We start from the raw sequence: 17544 nt of genomic DNA, 5'->3' as shown, positions 1-17544 counted from the left end.
TAAAAGCGTGGTAAAAATTCAAAAGCTTACTTCACAAGAATCCTTCTGTCCGTTAGCGTATCCAGCACAGATGAAGGAGTTGAGGATCTTCTTAGCGTGACCAGCTGTGTGGAACATCTCCTGGCACGCGCTGTTTTCTATCACAGGCACCTGGAGTCGTAACATAAAATATTAGTCAAAATATATCAGAATATTAGGATACCACCACACCTTTTTTCTACTTCAGCCATAGCCTAAGTGATTCTGCATTTTGGTTTGAAGGGTGTGGTAAGGGAGATAAATAATTAAGGGTAGTTTGTAAAGGTGGTAGAATCATTTATGGTCCGACTCCGGCGGCACCATCGTCACACCTATTCTCACACAGCAGCGCCTAACACTACTGTTGTGCCGCCGGAATTGATCCACTAAAAGGGCCTTCAACTGATTCTATTTGTTCATAATTGATTTGATACTTGTGTTGGGATTATTATTAAGTTTATATACATTCCAATTAATCAGATTATATAGTAACGTAGTAGTATTGAAGGTGGTAGAACCCATTGTGGTTCGACTCCGGCGCACCACCGCCACATCAATTTCTACCTAATAACAGCAGTGTTAGGCGCTGCTGTGTTCCGGTTTGAAGGGTGTGGTAAGGGAGACAGACTTTTCCGAGGCGTTCCAGCTTAGTCCTCAGTGGTAGCAGCGCATCTGTGGCTGACCTCAGGTAGGAATATCTAATCCTATCTGGGGTTGATTACAGATGTCCATGGGCGGCAGTGGCCACTTACCATCAGGTGGACTGCATGCTCGTCTGCTACTCCTATAATATATATATAAAAAAAAAAACTCAGACACACTTTAGGGAGAGTTCAGTTGCCTATATTACAGGTTTTTTTTTTATTTTATTTTATTTTTTATTTTATTTATTAACAAAATCCACAGCTCTTAAAGTATTGTACAAATTTTTTCATGCTTAATCTACTAACAGCCAATTAAGGATTTACATTTTATGAGCATTTCAAATACATAATAATAAAGTACGATCACTTACTAACACTAGTTACTATTTTTAATTTATTAACAACCACCAAAGCTATATTAATATACATAAATGTGTGTGTATAAGTATGTACGTGTAGTGTGTATATGTATGTGAGTGTGAATGTGTATGTGTGTATTTTGTAACAAGTAGGCAATAGATATATATATATATATATATATATATATATATATATATATATATAATACATATGAATAAGTTTATAAATAATTTAAGTAATACCATAGTTTTCAATTAATATGTTCCTAACCTCCTGACCTCCTGACCTCCTTTTTACCCAGTTTAGGCAGCTGACGACACTTAATTATGCTAAATAAATTACTATTATATAAAGATTACCTCAAGAATATACAAATATACCTTTGTAATTCATGAAATAAATAAATTTATTATTATAAAATTATTAATAAAGGATGAGTGTTACCTGAACTTCCTGTAAAACTGCCGGTACCCCACCGCCATACTTCAGCCGCCCCCACCCAGTGACGGTGGCGACACGACCGGTGAAGTCCGATTCGTCAGGTGGCATGCAGATTGGCACTGAAATTAGAAAACAAAGTTCAACATTATTAAAGGGCTACATTTATTAAATTTTAGGCCATTTTTTAAGGGCTTTATATAAAGAAAACGAGCTTTTGCCCGCGGCTTCGCTCGCGTTACAATACTATTTTATATTAATACTATTTTATAATAATACTATTTGATCCCCTTGGGGGTAGAATAGATCAAAATCTTTTCTTAGCGGATGCCTACGTCATAACATCTACCTGCATGCCAAACAGCCCGATCCGTCCAGTGGTTTGGGCTGTGCGTTGATAGATCACTATGTCAGTCAGTCACCTTTGAGTTATATATGTTTAGATATTTTACAATAACAAAGAAACATAATTTTAATATTGTTTTTCATCTGTAAGACATGGTGTATGAGGTTATGAACCACCTTTTGTAGTTTGCCTCTAGAGCCTTTTTCAGTGCATGGATCCTTAGGTAATCAAGCACAGTTTTCACGGACCCCTTAATAAAATAAACAGCAAAAAACGGATTACGTATTTATTTTAGTTATTACAAATACAAGATATTTATAACTGTTTATTATGAAAAATATGAAAAAAATAATGTGAAGGTTGGTGTTGCTTTTTTGCAACTAAATCAGGGATATTCGGGTTGATGTTGCTACTAAGCTGTAATCTCAAATCAGATTCTACTTGTAATCTGTTTCTGTATTTGTTTTTTGTATAAACAAGAGTAGAGAATGCCTTTTCACATAAGTATGTGGTTGAAAAAAGCAGTAAAGCGCCCCTTTTGCATATAATGAGCGATATATGTATGGTCCAGAGATGACACCGCGGACCCCGGTACATATACTCGCGGACCCCCAGGGGTCCGCGGACCACAGGTTGGGAAACGCGGGTCTAGAGAAACCCCCGTCACACAAATTTCTGTATAATAACAGCAGTTTTAAGCGCAGCTGTGTTCTGGTTTGAATGGTAACTTTTCGGAATCTCTCCAGCTTCGTCCTTAGCATCGCATCTTTGGTCGACCTCAGATAGGAATCTAATCTTATCTGGGTTTGATTACAGATGTCCAAGTACAATGTACAATTACCCTAGCCTCTCATCAGGTGTATTGCTTAAAAATATAGCCTTTGTTCCTTTCACATATTAAACGAATTTAACGACGCCTCATATGATTCAAGCCATATGGGCTACAGAGCGTGCTACGAATACATATTTTAATTAATAAACACGTACATACATACACACACACAAACATACATTTGTGCGAAAATCATATCCTTCTGCAGTCATTTTGAAGGCGGTAGAACCCTTTGTGGTTCGACTTAGGTAGAAATCTAATCCTATCTGGGGTTGATTACAGATGTCCATCATCATCAACCCATTACTGTCCCACTCCTGGGCAGGGCTCCTCTCAGAATGAGAAGGATTAGGCCATAGTCCACCGCGCTGGCCAAGTGCGTATTGGTAAACTTCACATACCCTTTGAGATTTTCTTTTTTTTATAAATCTCTCAGGAATGCAGGTTTCCTCACGATGTTTTCCTTCACCGTTTTTAGCAAGTGATAATTAATTTCTAATACGCACATAAATTTGAAAATCAGAGGTGCGTGCCTGGGATTTGAACCTCGGACCCCTCGATCGAGAGGACGAGTTTCTTGACCACTAGGCTATCACTGCCGTTTTGACACAGATGTCCATAGGCAGCAGTAGCTTTGCATCAGGTGGTCGAAACGCTCGTCTACCCATAAACAATGTGAGCCGTCACGGGACGCCTGGCAGATGTGAAACATCGACATTATTTTGTAAAAGTAATATGCAGAAAAGAACGTATTGTGATAGGAACTAAATATGTCATAATGATAAAATAAAATATTACGATTTTTTTCCAGATAACGATGACTATTTATTGAATAAACATTTATTTTCATTAAATACAAAAATTTACGAATTTATTGATGGCTTAACGCCAGATCGAGTGGGAGAGAATCGCACAGTCGATTGCGCATGGCGACGCGTCGCCACACCGTACACAATACTGCATATAGACTGTATATATATACCATCGTATAGCGTGGCGCTTCTGGCGTGGCGCCACGGCATGCGTCGCCACGCCAGAAGGTGCGGCTATAGATGTTTCACATCAAAAATACATAACAAAACTCACCTATATGAGCATCATACTTGATAGGCGAGTCCAGCTCCAACAGCGCCAGGTCATTCTCGAAGGTCGCAGCGTCATACTGACGGTGGACTATCACACGTCGTACGTTCTTGGAGACTGGACGCTTCGGCTCCAGGTCTCCGGATATGTCGTTCTCACCGAAGACAGCTACGAGGGATGCTAGGAAGCTGGAATTGAGAGATTTTGGATAGTTTTAACATCATCTTATTACGGTCAAGTATATAAAAATAGAACGAGAATTTTATATATAAGATTAAAGATTTATATACTTATGTATTTTAAAATAAGTTTACATAAAATTTAAGTTTATTTACATGTATCAATAATTTTTAGGGTAAAGTTATTCTTGATATTATAAACTTATACATTTAATAACTTTTAAAGTATTCAGAATTAATATTATATTCCGATCGACAAGACAAGCAAATATGTGTATTCGCATATATAAGCTTTTTATTTGCGAAAACAGCTAAATGGTGTGTTGTTTTTATTAAGTGATAACTATATAGATATAACTGTACACTGTGTTTTCCTATTAAAATAAAATTAAATAAAATAAAATAAAGCTAGAATACGATACCTATACTGTCGCTTATAAGGATCGAACTAAGCGAAATAATATTTGGCAAACTAAAGAAAAACGCTCATTTTTATAAATATTCCTTTGCATACATTCTCATACTAACCATTTTGTTATTAATTATAATATCACCAAAGTTATTTTGAGCCAAATACTCCAGTACTAAGGTTGGTAAAAAATATGTTTTATCTGCTTAGATGGGTTGGTCGACCCTAATTTGGATTTTTGACCAAACAAACATAAGAAAAGTAGAAAAACAAACCCAGGCTGACAATGCGCAGCGGTGGTGACGAATCTGTTAGTGATGAGGACCCCACCACACTTGTTCTTCGTGAACAGACCAAGCCAGGTGGACTCTCGCACCAGCACCTGCCAGGGCCACTCGCCGAACTTCGCGTTCTTGCCGCCCACAATCCTGCCCGATTTGACCAGAGGACGGACGCCACACACTGAAATTTGAGGAAATACTTGATTACTTGGTTAGGTTAGGTTAGGTTAGGTTAGGTTAGTTATTCCTAATAGGCTTTAACTGTATTTAAATGATGATAAGTCAAAATTGTTTGCAGTCATTATTGTAAAAAATGTAGGGATGATGTAATAATAATGGTGATACTTTTAAATCTTAAAAAAATACTACATTCATACTATTACATTAAGGAATCTTCGAGTTGATAAAATTTAAAATTTCTTAAAATAAAATTTTCTAAAAATTCTGTGGCAGTATCAGTCGAATTTTGAGAATAAGCGCATTCAAATAAACAACTTAATATTTGTTTGAATACATTGTTCATTAATGTAACAATTGTAATCACAATTTAGCTTCGTTTTTACAATTGTAACTGTTACATTGAAAAATATATTTCGTTGGATAACGGCGTAAACAGCATGTCTAATATGAGCGCCGACTTCAGAAATATGTACTAAACCAACATTTATTTCAATTATTTTTTACTTTGTAGTGACATACAAGTCGGTTTTATTTTTTTGTTAATTTTTTTTTCGGTTAATAACGTTGAACAAAAATACTTTGTTATCTTTTAACAATATCTTTTATTAAGTTAACATTATTAGTAAGCATTTAGAATTTTAAAATAAGTTATTTCTTTACAGTTGATTACAACTTTTAATCATTGGTCTAACTTAACCATAACTATGTATAATTTACGTTACTGCAATTATAAGTAACGTTTAATTGACTTGACGTAATCTAATCGCAATGATAAAGTTATATAGTAATTTAATTACTTGTGGCCTAAGAATTACATCGTCTAATCCATTCACTTTTGACAATAATATTCCAATGGATTTTTTATAATATAGGAGTAGCAGACGAGCATGCAGTTCACCTGATGGTGACTACTGCCGCCCATCGACATCTGTAATCAACCGTAGATAAGATTAGATTCCTACCTGTGATCGGCCACATATGCGCCACTACACCTGAGCTAAGCTGGAATGCCTCGAGAAAATATGTATGTATACCTTACCACACAAATCTACGGACTTTATGATGATGAATTCGCAGTGTAAGAGTCAGATAAACGTAATTTTGTCAATTTTACAGGAGAGCAAAAATAGTGTGTAAATCGCAACGTAAGAGCTTTTACGTTGAAATGGTTCATAATTATGATATTGTGAACAAACAATATTATAGGATTAAAAACGTATTTTTTGCAAAAAGTTCTTATAGGTCTAAGGCTGAGACCGCACTGCGATTAAACGCACGCGTTTAACCGCAAGACTGAAACCGCTAAAATATAAAACATATTGCTTTCTATACAAGTGCACGCACTAGTGACTTTTTCAGTCGACTGATTTATTGTTACATTTTGACCGCGGCTTGTTTAAAGCGCGGTTTTTTGTCTCCCATAGTAATTGTATGGTGGGGCATTGATATAAACTAAAGATATGTTACTAGTGGGTAAAACATGAAATATACAAAATACACCAATTGGAGTGAATCGACTCCAGCCGCTCTCGCGGCGGCGTAGTAACTGACACGTATGTATGTCACTGTATACGTTTAACGTCATTATTTTAGTCTTCTAAGCCTCAAAATGCCTTCTTGGGCAATGCTTAAATGTACAAATTATGCAAAAAAATACCCAAGATTCATGGAATCACATTTCACAAGTAAATGAGGAGAAATCATTATATCTTGATTGTTTTTCGTGCTTGGTCCGCTATAATTACGTAACTGACAAAATAGAGATAACGTATTCCTTCCACAAGTAGTAATAGAGAAGCAAAATTTACGTACATATTTACGTATGAATGAATGAGTTACTTTCGGGTAAGCAAAAAGAAAAACGTGTATTTGTGTGTTTAGTGTAACACTTATTTGTGTTGTTTTGTGGGCAGGTAACATATCTATAGTTTTAAATATCATTGGTTTTTTATTCAGTCTCTAACCCCACAACACGTGCTGTTCGCCTGAAATCTATGATGAGACTGAAATAAAATTAAGCCAAAAGAAAACCGCAGTGCGTGTTCGTATGCGTTTTGGCGTTTTCAGCTTTTTTTATTCAGTCTGCGTTTAATCGCAGTGCGGTCTCAGCCTAACATGATAATTAAAACTAATTTAACGGTACTCAAAATACGTTATTCTGGTTCAATCGAAAGTGGTTCTTTTTTTATAATATAAGAGTAGCAGACGAGCATGCAGTCCACCTGATGATAAGTGGCTACTGCCGCCCATGGACATCTGTAATCAACCCCAGATAGCATTAGATATTCCTACATGAGGTCGGCCACGGCTGGAACGCCTCGGAAAAGTCTGTCTCCCTTACCACACCCTTCAAACCGGAACACAGCAGCGCCTAACACTGCTGTTATTAGGTAGAAATAGGTGTGGCGGTGGTGCCGCCGGAGTCGAACCACAAAGGGTTCTACCACCTTCAAAACCTTATTTTATTAAGTCTTTTTGGAACTTCAGAGGTTGAATGTAACGTTACATGTTTTACAATTACGTTAAAGGACTACATTATGAACCGATTTGTGGAAAAAAACTATTTTTGATTTTTTTGTAGATACGTTCATCTGACTCTTACACCGCGAATTCAAATTTGATAATCAAATGGACATTTTTATGTAAAATCGGCAACAATGTTTCTCTTTATAATGCTTTATCGGATTCCGAGAGCTGAGATAATCTAGGAAGAATCAGTCGGCCGTCGGGACAGGACGAGTGCTACTAGCGTACATGGTTCCAACAAAATACAGAGGAACACCGTGGAGCTTTAGCCGGTAGGAGTCCGGCATATCCAGAGAAGAGAAAATCATTTTCTGCTCCATGGGCATATCCTCTCCGCTGCCGTGGCTGAGAAGAACCCATGAAGGGCTTCCCCAAAAAAAAGGAGGGCATATCCATAGAACAGAAAATCATTTTTCATTTCCATGGGCATTTTCTCTCCGTTGCCGTGGCTGAGAAGAACCAATGAAGGGTTTCCCCAAAGAGGAAGAATCAGTCGAACTTCAGTCAGTCGTACTTACAATTCTTATCGTTATAATCGATGACTTGTTCAGTGTAACCCTCAGTGGTGACATCGTCAGCTAACTCAGTGATGGTAGACGCTGCTACGGTGGTAGTGGTGACTTTCTTCGTGGGTTTCGGCTTTTTCGTGGTGGTCACCTGCAAACAGATTGATAACAGGCAAGGACCAAGTCTATTTTAAGATTGGGAAGACCTTATTTTTTATATAATATAGGAGTAGCAGACGAGTATGCAGTCCACCTGTTGGTAAGTGGCAACTGCCGCCTTATCTGTAATCAGCCCCAGATAGGATTAGATTCCTACCTGAGGTCGGCCACAGATGCGCCGCTACCCCTGCTGCCACGCCTTGAAATAGTATGTCTCTCACCACACCCTTCAAACCAGAATATAGCAGTCTTAGCAGTGCTTAAAATTACTGTTATAACAGAAAGGCAGAAATAGGTGTGGCGGTGGTGCCGTCGGAGTCGAACCACAAAGGGTTCTACCTTCAAATTATAATAAATAATAAAGCTTTATCGAGGTTTTTTTATTTGAAATAACCTTGTATATTAAGTACCTATTTTATATTATTTATGTCCTGGCAGTTGTCAGTGAAATATAATTATTTTATATGAAATCACCTTAGATGTGTTATTACATCATCTAAGGAAATAACTAATTGTACTTAAGTAGGTAACTAATTAGTAAATAATTTCTTAACGGAAATAATATTTTTAAATAACTGATTTATGTAAATACTTCATTGTTACTCAAAAGTAAAATTAATAGTTGATTTCCTGTAAAATTATTATTTTGTATTAATATTTGAAATAGCAAAACTTTAATAAAAAATATATTTTAAATTATATGATGAAGTTGACTGCATGTTACGTTTGGAATAGATTATATAAGACAACTAAAAGTTGATGTTAGAACCTTCTAAAATATTTCGTCTTACCGGCTTTTTTGTAGTTGTCGTCGGTGGGGGCGTTGTAGTTGTAGGCCTTCTTGCAGATGTCGTTAGCTTCACTGGCTTCTTTGTAGTTAACTTTGTCGGTGGTCGCCTTGTAGGTGTCGGTTTGACTGGCTTCCTTGTAGTAATTGGCCTCTTGGTCGTCGCTGGGGTCTTCCTCGGTGGTTTGGCTGTCGTTGTTTTCGATAGAATCGTCGCATTCGGCTTCTTATCTAAAATCACGATGTCGTGGAGTTCTTGGAACGTGCCTTGTAAGCTTCCAACGATTTTGTTTACGAATAAGTTCATCTTCTCGTTCAATTTCTCATCTTCCTGCCATGTTGGTGTCGAGAAATCGATGTTGTGGAGTAGATCGAGCTCGTTGTCAATAGCAACGCTGGTGTTGAAGACGCTTGGGTTCGAACCAGTTGCGTTCAACATTGGGTTTCTTACTGGTGGGAAGTTGATCAAGTCGTCGGGTGAAGTCTGCTGTTCTGGCTTGAATGTCGTTGGCGTGTACTCGGTGTAGCTGTCAAAGCTTGGTACTGTCGATGTAGGGGCCGGTCTAGTCGATGCTTTTATTGGATAAGGTGTCGTTGGTGGCGGTGGTTTTGGTGTTATAACGATTGTCGGTGAAGACGGCCGCTCGTATGACGGCGGAGGTGGAGGTTTCCCCATATAAATGTTGTTAGTCGACTCAATATGATTGTTGACTGTTATCTGACTGACAGGCTTTTTAAACGGTTCTTGGGATATTTCGACGAATTGAGGCTCTTTTTCTTCTGTCGAAGCTGGTTTAGTTGTAGGATTATTAAGAACGATGACTGTTGGAGTGACGCTTGAGAAGGTATCTGACGCTTCGTAAGTGGAAACTGGGTTTATCTGTGACGTAATTGGCCTTCGAGACGGACTAGCACCTGTCACATAGCTAGTTGATGGTGGCTTTCTTGTCGTTGATGTTGGCTTCGTTGTAGTTGAGCTAACATAACTGAATGTAGTTAGTTGTCCAAAGTCTTCTGGATCTGTTGGATACCGATTAAACGCTTCGATCGCTTGACTAGTAGATTGACTAGGAATGGATGAAGTGTAGTAAGGCTTAATTGAAGCTGGTCTGTTATCATCTTGTATGCTATTCGGAGTGGTGTAAATACCATAGATTGGCTTCTTTGTAGTCAAAGGTTTGCTAGGTCCGAACTTAGTGACACTAGATGTCACTGTTTGTGAGAATGTCGAAGGCTTTATTGTTACATAGTGTCCCGTGTATAAGTAACTTGGATAATCGTAAGAGGCAGTTGATGATGGGACAGGTGATGATTTGGTCTCCATAACATCAAGGCTTGATGGTGAACTGGATTCTTTCATACTTGGAGTGCTGTCATTCAACATCTGTAGTATACTATCTATAGATGATAGCTCTGGTGGTTTCTGTGTGTCCTTAGTAACTGTTGACACCATAACATAAGCTTCAGTTGTTGTAGTCACATTCTTTTTAAATGGTTTGGGTTTGAAAACCGGCTTGAAGATTGGACGATGTGTGGATGAAACTACTATAGATGGAGTGGAAGATGTAGAAACAGGTGCTTTAGTTGGTTTCGTTTGCATCGACGATATTTGTATGTTAAAATCTGAAGGTCTGGCTATATCTTCAACTTGGGAGCCATTTTCGTGGAATAGTATAGTATCAGCTATACCATGATCGATTGTGCTGTGTGTGTAAATACTATCAGGTTTCCCAGGTTTGATGTAAACGAAATTATTATCCTTCGGCGGGGTACTTAGTAACGTATTCGTGATTTGGTTGAAACCTTCTGAAATGATTTCAGCTTGAACACTTTCAGTGCTCAAGTCCTGGTCCTCAGCTTTCATGGTTGTGGTTGGTAGGGTGTTCTTATCACTTGGTCGGTACCCTGGGGTCACTACTGGTTTGAAGCTGTTGTGCCACGCGCTGAGCTGCTCGCTCTCATAATCATCTGTTTCTGCTTCAGGATCAGGGTAGTCTAGATAACTGGTCATGATAACCCCAGGACCTTTGGGGATATGTGACTGGCTGTCAGATTTGAGCTGGCAACAGGCACCAAAGAGGAACCCATCCATGCAAGCTCCAACTACCTCGCCTCCCCGTTGCGCGCATTCATGGTTGAACATGCATATTGTGTTCCCTCTGTTGTATTTGGCTGTTCTTGTTGCTTTGCAGTAGGATGGTGTTATTCTGTAGCCGCCGAAGAGTTTTCGTGCATCTGTGTATAAAGAAGAGAAAACACTATAAGTTTTATGAACACAAACACACATTTTCATAGATCTAGTGCACTACATGATAAGACTTATATTAATAGGTGTGTAATTGTCTAAATCTATTTAACTAATGTAATATATTGTGACGTCATGTATTGAGTGTATATTAGAATTTAGGACGCGTTTTCGACTGATGATAAACGTTTGATGTGAAACATCTATAGCCGCACGTAAAACCGATTTCTGGCGTGGCGACGCATGCCGTCGCCACGCTATACGATGGTATATATATATACAGTCTATATGCAGTAGTGTGTACGGTGTGGCGACGCGTCGCCATGCGCAATTGACTGTGCGAACGTAATATTTTATTTTATCATTATGACATATTTAGTTCCTATCACAATATGTTCTTTTCTGCATATTACTTTTACAAAATAATGTCGATGTTTCACATCTGCCAGGCGTCCCGTGACGGCTCACATTTTTTTTATTTCTATATGCCTGATTCAAAATTGAATCCAGGACAGTAAAGCTTAATTAGACCCAATTATTGAGCGGCCAGTTTCAACCACCAGGCTCTCACTGCCTTAAGCCTAAGCGAAAATGTAAATGTTTATATATTTCTCATAAAATAATATAAATAAAGTATTTTATTTTGGTAAATTATATTATATCTATTTTGATCACGATATAATCAGATATACCAAAATTTTCTAAAGAAAGTATTGAAAAGATTAGGTCATTTATAGATTGGTATAACGTAATTTACTGGTAATTTGCCATATTATAGAGAAACTGACCGATCGGTTAGAAAGTAGCTACGTGATGTCCATACGGATTTTATATTGGGGAAAACATTTCTAGCCTACATCGATTGGTGGACAGGTTTTGACATACTGGTCTGTTTGCTTGCTTTTTGTTCGCGGTATTTTTTACTGTGGCGTCTTTGAATTCTACGTATTTCTGAATATAATAACTAATATATAAAATTCTCGTGTCACAATGTTAGTTACCGTACTCCTCCGAAACGGCTTTACCGATTTTCACCAAATTATATATGCATATTTAGTAGATCTGAGAATCAGCTACTATCTATTTTTCATACCCCTAAGTGATAAGGGTTGTTCACCCTTAACTTTTTTTTATTTATGTGCCAACACAACGTTTGCCGGGTCAGCTAGTAACTATAATATAATATTACCGATTATTTCTGAATAATATTAATAATGCTATCTGGTGTCATCTAATATATAAAATTCTCGTGTCACAGTTTTCGTTGCCATACTCCTCCGAAACGGCTTGACCGATTTTGATGAAATTTTTTGTGCTTATCCGGTATCTATGAGAATCGGCCGACATCTATTTTTCATCCCCCTAAATGTTAGGGGTAGTACAACCCTAATTTTTTTTTATTTATATGGCAATACAACGTTTGCTGGGTCAGCTAGTTTAGTATAATAATGACAATTTATGGTATTATTTTGAAAGGGGTGGAATCTTTTGTGATTCGACTCCGGAGGTACCACCACTATATATTTTTTCCTAACAGCATCTTAAGTTGAATCTAATCTTATTTGGACTTGATTACAGAATTCCATGGGCGGCAGTAGCCACCATCAGTTGAAATGCAGTTCAGATGTTTGAAGTCTAATTAGCCAGCCAGTGCGATGGACTATGGCCTAAATTCCTCTCACTCTGAGGAGCACTATGCCCAGCAGTGGGACAAGTAGTTGATGACGATACGCCCACTGATGTCATTGCCGTGCCGATTTTTGTTATAATATAGAAGTAGCAGACGAGCATGTCCACCTGATGGTAAGTGGCTACTGCCGCCCATGGACATCTGTAAACAACCCCAGGTAGGATTAGATATTCCTACCTGAGGTCGGCCACAGATGCGCCGCTACCCCTGAGGACCAAGCTGGAACGCCTCGGAAAAGTCGGTCTCCCTTACCACATCCTTCAAACCAGTAACCCTACCATGAGTTTACTTGTTTACGTATTGGCCCATACAATTTCCAAGTTCTGGCACAATCCGCTAGGGGCGCTGATTGGAAATTGTATGGTCAAATACGTAAACAAATAACAAAACAGTCATATTTGTCAAAATGTTAAAACTCATGGTAAGGGTACAGAACACAGCAGAGCTTAACACTGCTGTTATAACAGAAATAGGTGTGGCGGTGTCGTGCCGTCGTCGCAATGAAAGAGCTCAACTACATATTAACCTTATTTTCTCATGAGATATGCGTGTGACATGATACTACCTAGCCACTGCATGCGTACAATATTTTTTTTTTTGAAATAGAAATAATTTCTCACATAAATCAATAGTCAATGTAGTTTCAAAGTTGAACAATACAGACATTAATATGTCATGTGTGAATATGTAGAAGGGAAATTCTAGAGTCGGGTATATTGTGATATGCCCAGCTAAGTTTAATATTGTAGAGAAATTTATTATTGTTATGTCATAAGCAAACTTGAAAATTGTGGGCAGATTTTAGCGTATTTATGTTTTTAGAAAAGTTAAATATTTTATTTATTTATTTATATTTTAGGTTGACAATATCAATATCGTCATCATCATCATCAATTAATTACCACAGCTGGGCAAGGGTCTCCTCTCAGAATGAAAAGGATTTCTTAGTTTCCACACGATGTTTTCCTTCACCGCTTAAGTAAGTGATAATTAATTAATATTAATACGCAAATATTGATTTTTTTTAATTAGAGGCCTGGGATTTAAGCCCTTCGATCAAGAGGCCGACTTTCTTAACCACTAGGCTATCACTACTTTTTAATATATCCTGTTAAAACCCGTGTTCAATATTGGTAGTCGCATTATCAGGAAAACCGTAAAGAAATCAAAATATTGTTTGCTTGCGACGCGGCGCCACGGTATGCGTCGCCACGCCAGAAATTACTTTAAACGTTCCGTCAATAACAAAATATTCTTAAACAGCGCTTTTTATCAAATTAAAAAACGTAAAATCGTAAAAGGAAGTGTAAAAAATGTTGTTTTTACTTTTATTTAAAAATCTGGACATTTTACAATATGACACAATATTCCACCTACCTCTTACAACTGAACTCATCTGAACACATCATTAGTGTGATATTGATGGTAAGAAACACCATTGTTTGGTTTTTAAGTTAATAGAGACTCCGTGGGATTTGATCCGGCTTCTTAAACTAGTTTTGCAAACTGCTTTACTTACTTTTTACCCGCGGAAAGTAATGTTTTTCGAGCTTTTTTTATAATATAGGAGTAGCAGACGAGCATGCAGTCCACCTGGTAAGTGGCTACTGCCGTCCATGGACATCTGTAACCCAGATAGGATTAGATACCTACCTCAGGTCGGCCACAGCGCCGCTACTCGTGAGGACTAAGTTGGAACGCCTCGCAAAAGGCTGTCTCCCTTACCATACCCGTCAAACCAGAACACAGCAGCGCCTAACACTGCTGTTATGAGGCAGAAATAGGTGTGGCGTGGTGCCGCCGGAGTCGAACCTCAAAGGGTTCACTTTCAAAAATGTTATATACGAGTACGACTATGTTATATATGGATTTAGTTACAGATGTCCATATGACAGCTGTACATCAGCTGGATAGCATATTCGCTACACCAATTGTACTAAAACACACCAAAAATATTTAGATACTAGCTGACCCGGCAAACGTTGTGTTGCCATATAAATAAAAAAATGTTTAGGGTGAACAAGCCTTATCACTTAGGGGTATGAAAAATAGATAGTAGCCGATTCTCAGAACTGAATATGCATATAAAATTTGGTGAAAATCGCTAAAGCCGTTACAGAGGAGTACGGTAACTAACATTGTGACACGAGATTTTATATATAAGACTAGTGGTGCCCGCGGCTTCGCCCGCAATCCAATGTGAAACATTCCAAAATCAACAACTACTTACGAATTAAAAATCAATTAAAAAACCTTTTCCCATTGTGAATCTAAACCATTCTCAAGTCCCCTTGAACACACACAACAAATTTCATCAAAATCAGTCAAGTCGTTTAGGAGGAGTTCAGTGACACACACACGCACATAAGAAATATATATATAAAGATATTCAAATGATTGCATTTTTTGTAACTCCATACAATATGGATGAAAAACAAAAGTTTACTTTCACTCTCAAACCGCGAAATGTATGACATCATACATTTCTAACGGTGTTTGCCCGTTATGTCGGAATCTTTACGACGGTATATTTAAATAGACATAACATTGTTATTTTATGTTTATTACTTGAATATTTTTGTTAGCAGGTTATAAAAATGGATTCAACTTTTACAACGTATTATTTATTGTAACTATAGTTATGTCTACTTTTCTATAGTAATTTTTTTAATAATGGTTGATATAAATTTGATTTGAATGTAATTTCTTTCAAATGTTTTATACGTTAACAATTACTGCAGTCCTTGTCTATACTAATATTATAAAGAGGAAAACTTTGTTTGTTTGTTTGATTGTAATGAATAGGCTCAAAAACTACTGGAACGATTTTAAAAATTCTTTCACCATTCGAAAGCTACATTATCCACGAGTAACATAGGCTATATTTTATATGAAATATATTTCATAAATAGATTTTGAGGCGGTACAAAGTTTGCCGGGTCAGCTAGTACTTAATAAAGGTAAATATACAAAACATAAGTACCAAATAATTTTAGTCAGATATGACAAACAATTAATTGTTTACTTCAATTACCACAAATAACCGAAGAGATGGGAATAATGTATGATGTAATCCTTTTTTTTAATTTTATGAATATACGAGAAATATAAGAAATACTCTGAAACCATCACTACCCCATAACTAACCATAGACTTAAAAATAAATATAGTTCAAAAAACTAAAAAACACGCTTTTATGAGAAAATCAACTAAAAAGTAGAAAATAATTTTCAATCTAGGAATCAATTAAGGAACAGTAAATTGTATAATTGTGAAAAAAGCGTGGGGTGCTCCACTTATCAATTTTCGAAAAGCACCCCACACTTTTTCCAACCCAAGGTAATAAAAGCGTGTTAACAACTCCAAATACCAAAAAAATATCGTATATGATCTTTTCTTTTCTGAATACGAATTAAAACATATTCTAGAAATTGCTATTTTTGAACAGAAAATCGGAACACCTTCACTACAATAGTGGAGCTCTTCAAAAAAAGTGCAAAAAGAGTTTTCCTTCAAAGCCGGCGATGCATTGGCGACTCCTCTGGTGTTGCAAATGTCCATAGGCGACGGTGACTGCTTTCCATCAGGTAGCACGTCTGCTTGATCACCAGGTTAAACAATTAAAAAAAATGTAGAACCACGAATACGTAATTAAATTATTATTTACGACGATCCGCGCGGCAGAGGTCACCATACCGGTCTGACGTTCAAAGGGTTCCGCGTTCGATCTCCGGCCAGACAGATATCTGAATGATGAATTTAGATATCACTTCTGGGTCTGGGTGTTTGTGTATTCATCTACGTGTGTCCATGGCACCCACGATACAGGTAATTCTAGTGTGGGGCTGTGAGTGTAGAAAGCGTTTATTTATATTTAGCGTAAAGAGCTTTGCCATAACGGTCCAACACCAATGACTACACGTGTAAAGAATTTTAATGTTTATTTTATGTTTTTGAGAGTTTAAAGAAAACGAGCGTGCAATTTATTTATTTAATTGGAAGTATTGTGAAAGTTTCACTATAATTGATTCAGTAATGTTATCTTACATCTGTTGATAACATTTTTGTGGACTTTCGCTTTTCTCTCAAATAAAATAATTTCTTAAAGATCTTTATGAGTCGTTCTAGTATAGAGATCCTTAATTTTTTTGTTTTATTTTGCTTGCTATATACATAATTCGGTTTTGATTATTTTGTAGGTTTGAAATAAAATGAAATGAAATATATTTATTTTGTATATGCCAACGGCGGCACTTACAAATTGTCAGTTACAATGTTTTCTTAAACTACTACCGGATCAGAACGCGACCTCTAGTGAGAAGATCCGGTAAGAAACTCAGTGGGTTTTTTTTTTTAATAATAATTATTCTCCTTTTCCCTTTTTTAAATGCCATCATTTTTACATATAATTAATAAAGCATTAGCTCCAGTATCTTGCTTTACATTTATCGCAAAGTTTGAATTGAAAAGAAAAGTTTGAAGGTAGAACCCTCTGTGGTTAGATTTCAGCTCCAATATCGCCAAACCTATTTCTACCTTATAACAGTGTTAGCCTAGTGTATAACGTGTGTAATGGCAGTGATAGCCTAGTGGTTAAGAAACTCGTTCTCTCGATTGAGGGGTCCGAGGTTCAAATCCCAGGCACGCACCTCTGATTTTTCTGAATTATGTGCGTATTAGAAATTAATTATCACTTGCTAAAAGAAAAACATCGTGAGGAAACCTGCATCCTGAGAGATTTATAAAAAAATCTCAAAGGTATGTTAAGTCTACCAATACGCACTTGACCAGCGCGGTGGACTATCGCCTAATCCTTCTCATTCTGAGAAGAGACCCTTGCCCAGCAGTGGGACAGTAATGA

The 17544-nt window shown here is 37.2% G+C and overlaps 1 protein-coding gene across 1 annotated transcript in view; it reads right to left on the bottom strand.

Annotated features, from left to right (window-relative positions):
* flz (transmembrane serine protease filzig) overlaps positions 1-17544 on the bottom strand; it is a 48575-nt gene that overhangs the window by 1002 nt on the left and 30029 nt on the right. Inside the window, exons 2-7 of the mRNA XM_073081414.1 lie at positions 8753-10983; positions 7815-7953; positions 4585-4771; positions 3725-3909; positions 1467-1582; positions 31-150 (exon numbers count right to left, since the gene is read on the bottom strand). Coding sequence (XP_072937515.1) covers positions 31-150; positions 1467-1582; positions 3725-3909; positions 4585-4771; positions 7815-7953; positions 8753-10983 — 2978 coding nt within the window. The remainder of the gene's footprint in view (positions 1-30; positions 151-1466; positions 1583-3724; positions 3910-4584; positions 4772-7814; positions 7954-8752; positions 10984-17544) is intronic.

The sequence above is a fragment of the Epargyreus clarus genome, unplaced genomic scaffold, assembly GCF_041222505.1.
Source record: "Epargyreus clarus isolate Ecla_fem2 unplaced genomic scaffold, WU_Ecla_fem_2.2 ptg000016l, whole genome shotgun sequence".
Classification (NCBI taxonomy): domain Eukaryota; kingdom Metazoa; phylum Arthropoda; class Insecta; order Lepidoptera; family Hesperiidae; genus Epargyreus; species Epargyreus clarus.
Note: the sequence above shows the minus strand (reverse complement) of the source record. Positions and strands in the feature narration are given on the sequence as shown.